Source organism: Anabas testudineus, chromosome 4 (genome assembly GCF_900324465.2).
Source record: "Anabas testudineus chromosome 4, fAnaTes1.2, whole genome shotgun sequence".
In the NCBI taxonomy this organism is placed as follows: domain Eukaryota; kingdom Metazoa; phylum Chordata; class Actinopteri; order Anabantiformes; family Anabantidae; genus Anabas; species Anabas testudineus.
Genome location: NC_046613.1, coordinates 5,758,796 through 5,771,866, shown reverse-complemented (window position 1 = coordinate 5,771,866; position 13,071 = coordinate 5,758,796). Strand labels below are relative to the sequence as shown.

The 13,071-nt window shown below is 41.9% G+C and overlaps 1 protein-coding gene across 3 annotated transcripts in view; it reads left to right on the top strand.

The window, feature by feature from the left end:
- Positions 1-200: 200 nt before the first annotated feature.
- herc2 (HECT and RLD domain containing E3 ubiquitin protein ligase 2) overlaps positions 201-13,071 on the top strand; it is a 37,617-nt gene continuing 24,746 nt past the window's right edge. The window contains exons 1-27 of one of the 3 annotated variants that reach the window (XM_026345932.1): positions 201-288; positions 1,234-1,342; positions 2,382-2,475; positions 2,676-2,807; positions 4,145-4,367; positions 5,180-5,280; positions 6,541-6,682; positions 6,804-6,908; positions 7,022-7,193; positions 7,362-7,535; positions 7,857-8,045; positions 8,160-8,311; positions 8,805-8,962; positions 9,081-9,194; positions 9,284-9,535; positions 9,617-9,810; positions 9,886-10,086; positions 10,251-10,479; positions 10,577-10,701; positions 10,949-11,127; positions 11,227-11,411; positions 11,493-11,648; positions 11,753-11,938; positions 12,073-12,249; positions 12,330-12,433; positions 12,525-12,675; positions 12,789-13,003. In XM_026345932.1, coding sequence (XP_026201717.1) covers positions 1,271-1,342; positions 2,382-2,475; positions 2,676-2,807; positions 4,145-4,367; positions 5,180-5,280; positions 6,541-6,682; positions 6,804-6,908; positions 7,022-7,193; positions 7,362-7,535; positions 7,857-8,045; positions 8,160-8,311; positions 8,805-8,962; positions 9,081-9,194; positions 9,284-9,535; positions 9,617-9,810; positions 9,886-10,086; positions 10,251-10,479; positions 10,577-10,701; positions 10,949-11,127; positions 11,227-11,411; positions 11,493-11,648; positions 11,753-11,938; positions 12,073-12,249; positions 12,330-12,433; positions 12,525-12,675; positions 12,789-13,003 — 4,182 coding nt within the window. In that variant the 5' untranslated portion in view covers positions 201-288; positions 1,234-1,270. The remainder of the gene's footprint in view (positions 289-1,233; positions 1,343-2,381; positions 2,476-2,675; positions 2,808-4,144; positions 4,368-5,179; positions 5,281-6,540; positions 6,683-6,803; positions 6,909-7,021; positions 7,194-7,361; positions 7,536-7,856; positions 8,046-8,159; positions 8,312-8,804; positions 8,963-9,080; positions 9,195-9,283; positions 9,536-9,616; positions 9,811-9,885; positions 10,087-10,250; positions 10,480-10,576; positions 10,702-10,948; positions 11,128-11,226; positions 11,412-11,492; positions 11,649-11,752; positions 11,939-12,072; positions 12,250-12,329; positions 12,434-12,524; positions 12,676-12,788; positions 13,004-13,071) is intronic. The other 2 variants (XM_026345933.1, XM_026345934.1) reach the window with 2 other exon arrangements.

Below are 13,071 nucleotides of genomic sequence, written 5' to 3'. Positions count from 1 at the left end.
GTCCCGCCCATACCCAAACTAAAAGAAGCGTACACTTTATGACAGCGCGCGGTACGAGCGGGCGGAGCACACGCTGTGGCTACGGTACCACGTTGCTCAAAGCAAGGGCCGCCCCTCAACGAACTGTGGTGACACGTATCAAGCGCACTGAAGCCCCCAGTTACAACTACGTAATTTGTTTCTATGCCTCGTGCCCTAGTCCGCGACCTGTCAATCAAGTCCATTATAGACGTCTTGTTTGCAGCGAAACAGCTGAAGGGACGAGAAAAGCTCGAGAAGAGACCGCAGGTAATTTGGCTGTTGTCAAAATGCTCACAATAGCCGCGGTGTTTCTGAACGAAATGTTGCATCTCACTCAGTTCGGTGTCATGTCTTAGAAGCTTGTACATCGTTGCCTGCATGACAAGCTAGTTTGGCGTTAGCTTAGCTAGCTTGCTATAGCTGTAGTAATACCAGGTTAGCTATCTATGTAGCAGGCTAAGGGGTTAGCCTTAGCCACCGAGCTTATGTGAACGTCTCCTAACATTAGGTATTGCATTAATAGCGTAATGATGCGGTGTCAGTGCTTATTATTGCCAGCTGCACTTGTGTCTGATATTACACATGGTAACAGGAATTAAATAACTGTATCAAGGTGAACAGTCTGTGCCCTTGCTAGCATTTTCACAATGCTACGATATTGTCGTTTTTTCCCGTCTCATGTAACGTTATAGCTCTGAATACATCTTTGGCCTGATCGTCAAATTTAACTTTAATCTTATGGCACAGTGCTGTTCATGTTCATGATAATACTAATCATTACAGGCCTAATCTGCTCTAATGTGGGATGCAAATGTGTGTATTTAAACACTTGTCATTGGATTTAGGAGAGTTTTAGATCTAGCTTAGCTTGCCTTTTGGGAACTTGTTTTGAGTTTTGTTTACATTTAGAAAAGGATATTTAAGTGGGTGCTCTTTGTGCAAATTCACCATTAGTGTGAGTTCTTATCTTGAAAACAAACTGTTGTGAAACTGTATTTTATTCACTTCAAAAGAAACAACAAACTGGAGCAAGATATTCAACACTCACTGATTTACATGTATTTTATTATGTCACAGATTCTCAGGTAGCTACCTGTGATTTTATTTATATTATACTATTTATATGTGATTCTCTTGGTAATGAGGCAAAACAATTTCCCTCTGGGATTAATAAAGTTTTTTGAATCTTGAATCTTGAATCTTCTCTTGCAGGTTGGCTGCGTTTGCAGCCAGGAGAGGAGAGGGGAAGATGCCTTCTCCGTCTTTTACCCTTGATGCGCAGCTGAGATTTCATGACAAATGGCTGAAGATAGACTTACAGGTATGTGTACTGAATTAGGTGAACATTCCTGGCCTTTCAAATGAAAAGGACAGTAACATACTTTGGGGGCTCTGTAACATGTGCCTGGGAAAATTAGTTCAAGCTCGACAGTTCTTGTTTTCAGCTAAGGGCAAAACTGTACACCCCAGAAAAACAACTTCACCCTAAAGCTTTACTGGTACTTGATCAAGAGTCAAACAGAATTCTACAGTAAAAGTTACATTTGTTCTACTGGCCTACAAGCTTTGTCCCCTCTTTACCACAGTTGATTATTGTTTTTCATGTGTCATACTTGTATTTGTGAAAAGCAATTTAGTCTGTAATTACAAGGTTAGGTAGTGGAGATCTATGTTGTGAAAACACACTGACGTTTTAGTAAATATGGAGTCCTTAATATATGATGAGTTTGGAGAATATTGTGAGAAAAGAATCCTGAATTGACTTTCTCATGCTACGGAATAGACAAAGAGTGCAAAGAGTTATTCTCACGTCCACACATTGTGGCCTGTCTGAACTCCCCCTAAACTTGAAAACTGCTTTACACTACCAAATGAGGTAAATTTTCTATTGTTAGAGCTCTCTGCAGTGCTAAAGGGAGCTTGTTACAACACACATAACAAGTGTTATGTGTCTGGTCTGGGATCATTAGTGAGCTAACATGAGCCCTGAAAGCAAGAGCTGTCTTTCCACTTGTGAACATTTCTTAGTAAAGCAAGGCTCAGGATGAATGCTGCAAAACAAAGGCAATAACACAGTTTTACAGAACATGTATCCTTGACTTTGTTGGAACTCAGAGCTGGTGCAGCTATTTTGTTCAGTTGCTGTTCACTGACATTTGGTGGTAGTTTGTTAGTGTTTTTTCTTTCATAGTTAAGTTAGAAAAAGTGCACAGTAGATTTTCTTAAACAAATCAAGCAAATGAAAGAATTTGTGTCTGATCCATCAATTTGAAAAGTGGAAGATGAATGAAGCACAAGCAAATTCACAACTTCAATTTGCTAAGTGTAGATTTTTTTTTTTTTCTTCCTTCCTGGGACAGCGGGCCTTCTCTCCAGAGGGGCTGAGTGAAATGTGGAATGAAATGGTAAAGGATGAAGAGATAACATTCAATGGAGAAGAAACAGCTCACCCAGGTATAGTGCTTTGAGATTACAGTATTTATGCATTCTCAGTGTTTCTGACAGATTTACACATTGCTGCCCCTTGTTTATGGTGACATGGCACATTGATACACACTGCTTGAGGATAATGTGTGAGCTAGAGACCAGAGTGGTGTTTCCACCTTGCTGATTGAAATTATGGTCAATGTGAGAATTTATTTGGACTCTTTTAGAAGATTGCACTGACTGCTTTGGAGCTCAGAAGAAGGATGAACCCAATGATAAAGAAAAGAAAGAAGAGGAAGAGACATCATCCTCTGTACATCACTCTATCATTGAGACCTGGGACTGGGGACGACAACCAGGTGAGAACATTGCCTGAGCAAGATTGAAATGTCTTTGGGTACATTTTATTATGTTGTGTCCTGCTAAGTTTCTGCCTTGTTCTGCTGTTGTAGTGCTTGTTATTTTACACGTTGCTGTTTCCAAGTAGGGTAATTAATAGCATACTGACACCACTTGGTTTCACAACACCTAAATGTCGACTAGATACAGTTAGACTGACCATTTCAACATATGTCCAACCTCTGGGAGGTGTGGAAACTGAAATGACAACTTGCAGTGTGCAGTTTTGTGTGGTTATTTTTACCCCAGCAGAGTATAATCTTGGTAGGCGTTATAATGTTGTCCAGCATGGAGTAGAGTCTCTCACCCAGCTTGTGTTTACTGGTGGGACTGGGTGGAGCTGTGTTATGATGCTTAGAGATAAGCATAGGGTGGGGGGCTGGGAGGGAGGGTGATCTTCATGCCTAATGAGTTCAGGCTTTGCTAGTAGCTACTTGGCTGCTTCTCTCCTATTTTATTGACTGAGCCAGAAAATCGCTCTGGTCTGATTGTACTGTGAATGTAACTGGATCACTACACGGACAAGTGATCTGTCATTGATGCTTAAAATTCGAATGGCATACTTCCTGCTTTTCCACTGAGTGGCCAGATATGTGGAACATGTTGATCTTAGCAGCTAGAGCACAGGTTATTGTTTTGAAATCAAGCTAAACACATGACAGATTTACTCTGGACCCTAGCAGTGTATTTCCTCTCTTTACTTCTCCTTTTCTTGTGAGATATTTTATAAACAATTGATTAGCTGCTAAAAGTTTGAGACTACGTCAGCACCTCATGGGTAATGTAAAATAAAAAGGAAGAGACTTTCCCTGGAATACAAATCTGTCCTGACAGCTGAGCACAGCTGACTGTAATGTGGCTCATACAACCTGAGGCTAGTCTGGCTTACATAAAGCTTAAGTGGATTTCAGACCTGCTATTTTGGCCCAACTTGTCTTCTCTGCAGCACTGCTGTATAGACACACAGAATTTACTGAACCAGCTAAGAAGAAAGGATTGTGTGTGATGAAAGCCAGTGGGAAAAGACAATCGGAACGTAGGAATTATCATTATTATTATTTTTTTTTGTTAAACATTGAAGCCTTTCAGTAATAGATTTAGGGTCTCTGAGCTGTTAATTTGATACAAACATGTTGTGTAATGAAGACATGTAGTTGTAGAGATGTTTTATTATTTTCATTGGGGGTTTTTATTTTGGCACTTGAACTCAAAACAAAGTTTACTGTTTGTATTTCTGCAAGAAGTAGTTAGAAGTCACAAGTAAGTCCTGTCATGTTTTCCTTGCCCATGTGTGTAGATGAGAATGAGTTAAAAGACTGCCTGATGGTCCTGGTTGATGACCAGCAGAAGCTTTCAGCACAGATGGCCAAAAGCACGTTGTCTGCTCAACGCCTGCGCCAACGCCTTGTTATCCTGGAGCGCTACCTCATCTCACTGAGCCACAGCATGATGGAGGAGAAGTACAAAGTCCGCTGGAAGACACCACCGAGCCCACCACTGCCTGCTGCTGACAATAAGAGGTATTATTATTATTATTATAAGATTATTGCAAGCTGACATGTTGGATCAGTGGTTAGTGGTGTCACTCAACAAACAAGAAGGTCTGGAGACTGGATAAACCAGACATTTTAAAAAATCTGTAGGTATCAACTTGAGTGTGCATGTCCTGTGATAACTAATGACCTGTTCTGGGTGTACCCAGCCTCTCAGCCAGTTCTTACCAGGAGAGACCCTGCCCCTGGTCTTATATTATATAATATTTTACCCGAGTTTTACCTAAGATGTTTATTACTGCAGGACCACAGTGCAATGAATATGCTGGAATTACTCTGTAATTGACACATGTGGAAATATGTTTTAAATGCTTTTAGTGTTGTGAAAACCTGAAATTCTGAATTCTCCGTCGTTGGCATTCATTTTAGTGTTTAGTTGCTGTTCCAGAAACTTTGGTCTAATACTCTGTTTTCAAGCTGGTCTACCTTTGTGTTGTTCCCTCATTGCATCAGTAGCAGCATACAATAGAATTTCTGCCTTACTCTTCAATCTAACAGCCAGTCATGGGCTGTCTGTGGTTCCTGTTAGAAGTTTAAATTTATGACTCTCTGTGACCCCTGATATGTGTTGTGACTATGCCTGAACTGTGACTGTTTTAATACAGTGTGAAGTGCATGACCACGTCAACAGCAATCACATAAAACTTTTCTTTCTATGTCTTTAAGACAAAGACCTAACTAATATTGACATATACATATTTTTTATTTTTTATGTGGAAAAACTAGATTCCGATTTACAGTTTAAGTTGATCCCTTTGATCCTGGTTTTGTTATTTCAGTCCACGTCCAATCAGCAAAGGTGTTGAAGGTTTGGCCAGAGTCGGCTCCAGGGCAGCTCTCTCCTTTGCCTTTGCTTTCCTGCGTCGAGCCTGGAGGTCAGGTAAGAATATCCCGCGATACTGACAGTGAAAACATTTTGTCCAGTAGTAGTAGCTGTGATGATAGCTGCTGTCATGGTTATGAAGCTTTGCTTAAGAACTGTTTATGAATGTGTTGCACCATGTTACAAGCTACTCATAGTAAACAACCTATTTCACAATTCTGTCTGTAGCTTGGGGTGTCCACTAGATGAAGGACTGTAGGGTTTGTGCAGTGCAGGGAGACTTGTTTATAACATTTATGCTGCTGTTTAGCTGGACTGTTCTGTATTGATCAGTGTTTTTAAACTTTAGTCTCCTTTAAGTATGGAAAGGGGGAGTGGACAAATCTATTTCATTAGAATGCAGTCCAATACAGCCCCCACTGTTTGTGACCTCAAAATGCCATAAAGATAAGTTTGAATTTCATTGTACAAACAGCATACTATAAATAAACTTCTATCTAAGTATTCATCAGTCATATGATCTGATCTAATCTAATAATCAACCACCTTGGTAGTTGCTTTGTTTGTTGAAAAGCCCTTTATGGTCAGCTTTGCAAGCAGAGATGCTGTTTTTGTTACATGTGCTGAGGATAGGTTGTGAGCTGCCTGTCCACAGGGACTGGGTGGGAACAAAGAGCTGGCCTCTCCTCTGTAGGCTTCCTGTAACATGAGCAGTACACACACACACACACACACACACACACACACACACACACACACACACACACACACACACACACAGAGACGATTAAGCCTCACATCTTGTGTCCTAGCCACATTCCTGGAATAAGCTTTAGGAACTACAGAAATGTAACAGTGTCTCTCTCTCACCACTCGTTGAATGAACTTGATCTTTGCTCATTTCCCTTGTCTTGTAAAGAATAGGATTATGTCCACTCAGCGTGAATGTTTAGCACTAATGATGATACTGTAGGAAGACTAAGCTTTAAGACTAAATGCATAAAAGCATCATGCATATTTATCATGTATCACAGAATCAATAAGTGATGCAAACTATGTCTCTCCATCTGCATTTGCTCAGTACTGATGTTGATTGACTGGTTGATTTGGACAAGATTGTGGTGTGTATAAACAATGTCTGTAATGTAATGCTTAAATGCATTATTTACATGTTATAGTTTGATTACTTAAGTTGAATATAATTTAGAATAAAAATAACATATCTTCCATTTTTCATGTCATGCTGGCCATAAGAAACTAACTTCTGCAGATCATATATATATGTATATAACATAAGACATTTGTGCTTTGCTGCAGGAGATGATGCAGATCTTTGCAGTGAGCTTCTCCAGGAGTCTCTGGATGCCCTGCGTGCTCTGCCAGAGGCCACGCTGTTTGATGAGGGGACTGTGTCATCAGTGTGGCTGGAGGTTGTTGAGAGGGCCACAAAATTCCTCAGGTTTGTTTTTACTCCTCATTTGCTAAATACACAGTATTAATAAATAATACTTTAGGAAGAGTAGGCATAGGACAGTCTTCTAATCTGTGTGAATTCCAATTCATATCTCCTGTGCCACAAGTGATGTACATGGAAGTGCTGCTACAAAAGGCAACATTCCTCTACAAGACCAGCACCTAGTCCTGGCCATCCTGCTGGAGCTGGCTGTACAGAGGGGCACTCTCAGGTAACCTGAAACCTTTCAAAACTGTTTATTTGCTTACGCTGATCTCCAGCTGCAGGTGAAATCCACTTCTTCCTCATTGTTCAGTTGACCCTCTTATCCTTTTGTCTTTCCAGTCAGCTACTGTCTGCTGTTCTGCTACTGCTCCGTTTGTGGGAGAGTGGCACTAGAGAGATGGACAACGAACGCTCCACCCAGGGAACCAGTGCTCCTTTACTGCCCCTCTTGCAGCGCTTTCAGAACATACACAGCAGCAAAGAAGAGCCAATTCCTGAGGAGGAAGCTGAGGTAAAATTTTTCTTTCTCCGAAAGCTGCATCTCTGTATATCAATAATGTTTCACTTCCATATTTATGTAATGTGAAGATGGGTCAATGAAAAAACTAAAATACCCAAACTATATTCAAAACTATGTTTAGTTAGTAAGTAGTTTATGTGTCATTACTATGATTTTCAGATCCTCACAGCCCCTCTGAGTCCAAATGAGAGTTTCCTGCGTTACCTAACGTTACCACAGGATAATGATCTGGCCATTGACCTTCGGCAAACAGCTGTGGTAATTATGGCCCACCTGGATCGCTTAGCTTCTCCCTGCAGTCCTCCACACTGCAACTCCCCAACGTCGCACAAGGTAACAACTCCTTTTTTGATTCTTCCTCCTGACAAATGTCATTGTAGTTTTTAAAAAAATTTTATTTTAAGATCTAATAAGTACCTAACTAGATTAGAAACTAAACTAAAATCTTTTAAATTTTGTTGAAATTATGATAAAACAAAAGAAATGAATAGAAATGGTTATCATCATCATCATCATACACATCTGAATCCTATGTTAATAAATGAATGTGAAAGATATTTTGTGTCCTTCTGCTAAAGTATAAATTTACCGCCAAAAGGACAAACAATCACCAAGTCACTGACTTTGGCTCCTTCTCTTCTCTGTTTGTTCCAGGGAAACCTGCAGGAGGTGATTGCCTGGGGCCTGTTAGGATGGAAGCTTTATGCCAATGTTAATGGACCCATTCACTGTAAAGCCCTGTCCAGCATTGGAGTCACACAAATAGTCTGTTCAGAAAAGGGCTTTCTCATCCTATCCAGCAGTGGTGCAGTTTACACCCAGAATTACAAGAGCACAACTCTGGTCAGCTCTGTTTATAGTTATTTTTTTTGTCATGCATGACACCTAATAAGAAAAAAAGCGATTCTTTTGTATATGCGTCTGCTGTTGCTTGAGCACTGAATTATTTTGTTGTAGGCTCCTATGCTAATCCATGGTCTGAGCTCCAGGAAGATTGTGAAGCTTGCAGCTCATCCAGATGGGCAGCACTACCTTGCACTGTCGTCCAATGGGGAAGTGTTCTCTTGGGGCTGTGGTGATGGTGGACGCCTTGGACATGGAGACACCACGTAAGCAACTAGAGCAAACCCTAGCTTACTTTTGAATTCACCCAGGGTCGACCAGTTTGTATTTCTGTCTTGTCACATAGTTATGAAGACAATGGAAAAAATCTAGTGCTTCCAAATTTTAACAACTTTTCCAGTTGGCATTCAAAAACAAAAGTAAAGCTGTGGAGTGTGGGTATGTAGGACACTGAATTTGATTTCTGGGGATCTAGCTAAATTAAATTATTGATCAAACAGATGGTGAGAATATATACATCGAAATATTTCCCAAATCTAGGACATTCCTATTAATGTTTCATGCTTGTAGACCAAAGATGGTGTCCTCTGCTACGAACTATGAAAACATCATAACCTGACAATTACTAAAACCAAAACATTCTTGAAATATAAATGATTATTAGTAAGTTAATATTCATAATTTTATTATTATCAATAAAGACCCAGATTCTTAAAACTATTAAAAAGGGATGTCATCCCCATTTCTGCTTTCTTTCAGGTATTTAGAAGAGCCTACAATGATTGCAGCCTTCAATGGGAAACAGGCAGGAAAGCATGTGGTCCACATTGCTTGTGGCAGCACTTACAGTGCTGCGATTACAGCTGATGGAGAGCTGTATACATGGGGCAGAGGGAACTATGGTCGCCTGGGCCATGGTGAGCGCCATCTGCACTTAACCTGCAGGATAGGTGTTTGGCAGATCTTGGCTTGAATAATAATGTGTAAAATATAATGTATGTTCTGTCTGAAAATGAATTGTCTTCTGGGCTTTAGGGTCTAGCGAGGATCAGACTACACCCATGCTGGTGACAGCACTGAAGGGACTGAAAGTGGTTGATGTGGCATGTGGAAGTGGTGATGCACAGACACTCGCTGTGACAGAGAATGGTAAAAATAACAGGCATTGTCAAAGTCCACCAGTATCACTCAGTGAGTAGGGGTGGTGTTTTATTCACCTTCTTTCTGTGTTTCCACAGGTCAGGTTTGGTCTTGGGGGGACGGAGACTACGGTAAACTGGGCCGAGGTGGAAGTGATGGCTGCAAAACGCCTAAACTTGTGGAGAAACTGCAGGACCTGGACATAGTGAAAGTCTGCTGCGGCAGCCAGTTTTCTGTAGCCCTCACCAAAGATGGGCATGTGTACACGTGGGGAAAAGGAGACAATCAACGTCTAGGTCATGGCACTGATGAACACGTCCGCTACCCAAAGTTGCTCGACAGTCTACAGGGTGAGTTGACAAAAACAAACAAACAAAAAACTGAATCGTTTTGAACGCAACAACTGATCTGTCTTTTGTGTTTGTAATTAGGGAAGAAAGTTGTGGATGTTGCTGTGGGATCTACACACTGCCTGGCCCTCACTGATGATGGAGAAGTTCACAGTTGGGGCAGCAATGACAAACTACAACACTTTGATACCCTCTTTTCTAACAAGAAACAGCCCAAAGCACTCCCAGGGCTCAACACAAAACACATAGTGGGGATCTCCTGTGGCCCAGGACAGGTAATGTACTGTGCAGAATTAGACTAGACACTTAGAATAGAATAGAATAAACTCTTGGTGTTTGTTTGTTCTCAGAGCTTCGCCTGGTCCTCATGCTCAGAGTGGTCTGTGGGGCAGCGTGTGCCCTTCGTGGTGGATGTATGCTCCATGACCTTTGAGCAGCTAGACCTGCTCCTGAGGCAGGTCAGTGAGGGGATGGACGGCAGCTCAGACTGGCCTCCCCCACAGGAGAAGGAGTGTATGGTAGTCGCCACGCTCAACCTGCTCAGGCTCCAGGTATGCACCAATCTGTCAGTGTTTGACACCTTTTAGTTTTGGTATCACTACACCTGCTCTGATGGGTTTTTACTGCATGAGATTATGCAGATTATGCAATTTCTAACATTGTCACAGCAATAATTTCAGACTGTATTTCTGAAACTGTCCATCTGTGTCCTCAGCTCCACGCAGCCATCAGTAATCAGATGGATCCAGAGGAGCTAGGACTGGGGCTCGGCAGCGTGTTGCTTAACAACCTGAAACAAACTGTGGTATTACTAGCTAGCAATGCTGGGGTGCTTAATACTGTGCAAGCAGCTGCACAAGCCGTCCTCCAGAGTGGCTGGTCTGTGCTGCTGCCTACTGCTGAGGAAAGGGCAAGAGCATTATCCTCACTTCTGCCTAATGCTGGTGAGTGCAGATTACATGTAAAAACAGATTTGACTTATTGAGGACTAAATAGTTGATGGGATGGGGCAATCAAGCTTTTATTTTTTCTTGCTTTCAGCATCTGGAAATGAGATGAGTGTGAGCCCTGGACGTCGTTTCATGATTGACCTTTTGGTGAGCAGCTTGATGGCTGATGGAGGGTTGGAATCTGCACTGAATGCAGCCATCACTGCTGAGATACAGGTCAGTGTTTAACATGATTCATTATTGTTATGCTACTTTATGACAGTTGGAATTGATTTGAAGACACACTTGATGCACAAGTGGATTCCTAAAAAACATACTAGTCATCAGTTGCAGCAGAACAAAACCAAGATGTAAACCGAACCGTGGAATTAGAGAATCTTAATTCTTAATCTATTACATCCACATCCCTGAACATGTGAAATAACCCTTGACATGCGATAAAGATTTTACGTTTTTACTACAGGACATTGAAGCTAAGAAGGAGGCTCAGAAAGAGAAGGAGATAGATGAGCAGGAGGCCAATGCTTCCACTATGCACCGTTGCCGCACAGTGTTGGACAAAGACCTCATCAACACAGGCATCTACGAGTCAGCAGGAAAACAAAGCCTGCCTCTGGTGCAGCTGGTACAGCAGCTGTTGAGGTATCCGCATGTTTCCCTGAATCATCCTAAGTTAAAATGTATTATTTGTACTGTTTATCCCTTCTCTGTGTTCTAGCAGATTGTATTTGATTTCTACAGGAACATCGCATCCCAGACCATCGCAAGGCTCAAGGATGTTGCTCGTCGCATCTCCAACTACTTAGAGGCAGAACATGTTAGCAAGGAGCGATCTGCATCTCTGGACCTGCTGCTGCGCTTCCAAAGGCTGCTTGTTAGCAAACTCTACCTGGGGGTCAACGGCACAGAGAATGTAAATGGATACAGTAAGTCTTTTCATCCTAGCTAAGTATTTTCTCTGCTCATCCAGGTTTATCAAGTTTTTAATTCATCTGTTGTTTTTGCAGATCCAGAGCTTCTAGCTGTAGGTTCCCTGTTAAAAAAGTACATTGCCCTGCTGTGTACTCACATCGGAGATATCCTTCCAGTGGCAACGAGTATTGCCTCTACCGGCCGACGCCACTTTACTGAAGTGGCCCGTGTCATTGAAGGAGATTTAACAGGTAAGTTAGCTCCTTATGAAAGGTTGTGTGTGCAGCACAACTTCTAAACATGTTAGATTTTGTAGATCATGTGTGTTATGGATGCTTTATCTCTGCTCTGGTAGGAGTCCTTCTGCCTGAGTTGGTGGTGTCCATCGTCCTCCTTCTTACCATTGATGCGGGGCTGATGCAGGAGACTGGTTCAATACCTCTTCTTGCTGGACTCCTAGAGCACCTTGACCGTTTCAACCACCTTGCTCCAGGTCATGAGAGAGATGATAATGAGGATCTGGCATGGCCAGGCATTATGGGTAAGACGCCAGCTGTGTCCTGTGTTCCTGAAGGGGATTTATTATAATGAAGAGTCAAAATTATATAGTGAAGCTTAAATGTTATTCACCGAGTCATGTTTCGAATGTCACAAGCTGTTATTCTGCTTTGGCAGGATCCTTCTTTACAGGTCAGAGTTCTAAAAACAATGAGGAGGTTTCCCTCATTCGCAAGGCTGACTTGGAGAATCACAACAAAGATGGTGGTTTCTGGACAGTAATTGATGGAAAGGTCTATGACATCAAGGACTTCCAGGCTCAGTCTCAGTCACTAACAGGAAACAGTATTTTAGGTAAGCTTAAAAAATAATTTACAGTGTGTAAAATCCAAACGATTTTAACATATTGTATAAGTTAAATCTGCTCTTTACAGCTCAGTTTGCAGGAGAGGACCCCGTGGTTGCTTTGGAAGCTGCTCTGCAGTTTGAGGACACCAGGGAGTCAATGCAGGCTTTCTGTGTTGGCCAGTATATGGAGGTAGCTGCTATTCCAATACACATTTAGTTTAATGTAGTCTCTTGCTGCATCATTGAGGCTAGCCTTTGATTTTGCGATTTGTCATTTACAGCCTAACCAAGAGACAGTCACCACTCCAGACCTCAGCAGTCTGTCCTCACCGCTTATTGACACAGAGAGGAATCTGGGGCTGCTGCTGGGTCTCCACGCCTCCTACCTGGCCAAGAGCACCCCCCTGTCCCCGATGGAGATTGAATGTGCCAGTGGGTTAAATGATTTTAAAGAACCTTGTTTAAATGTATAATTTTGTTTAATGTTCTTTAAGAAATGCATCTGAATTTTATTCAGCTTTAAAATTTTCCATATTTTTACACAGAATGGCTCCAGTCTTCTATATTTTCTGGGGGGCTGCAGACCAGCCAGATTCACTATAACTACAATGAAGAGAAGGATGAAGACCACTGTAGCTCCTTAGGTACTACCACCCCAGACAAGGCTAAACTCTACTCCCGAAGAATAACCCTCAGTGACCACGCACAGCCTTTCTTACAGGCCATAGCTGACAACAACACTCAGGAACACACTGTGAAGGTACACGTGTGACACATATGACTCAGTAGAGGAGCTGCGCAGTGGGTGAGAAAGCTAAAGGATGGAGT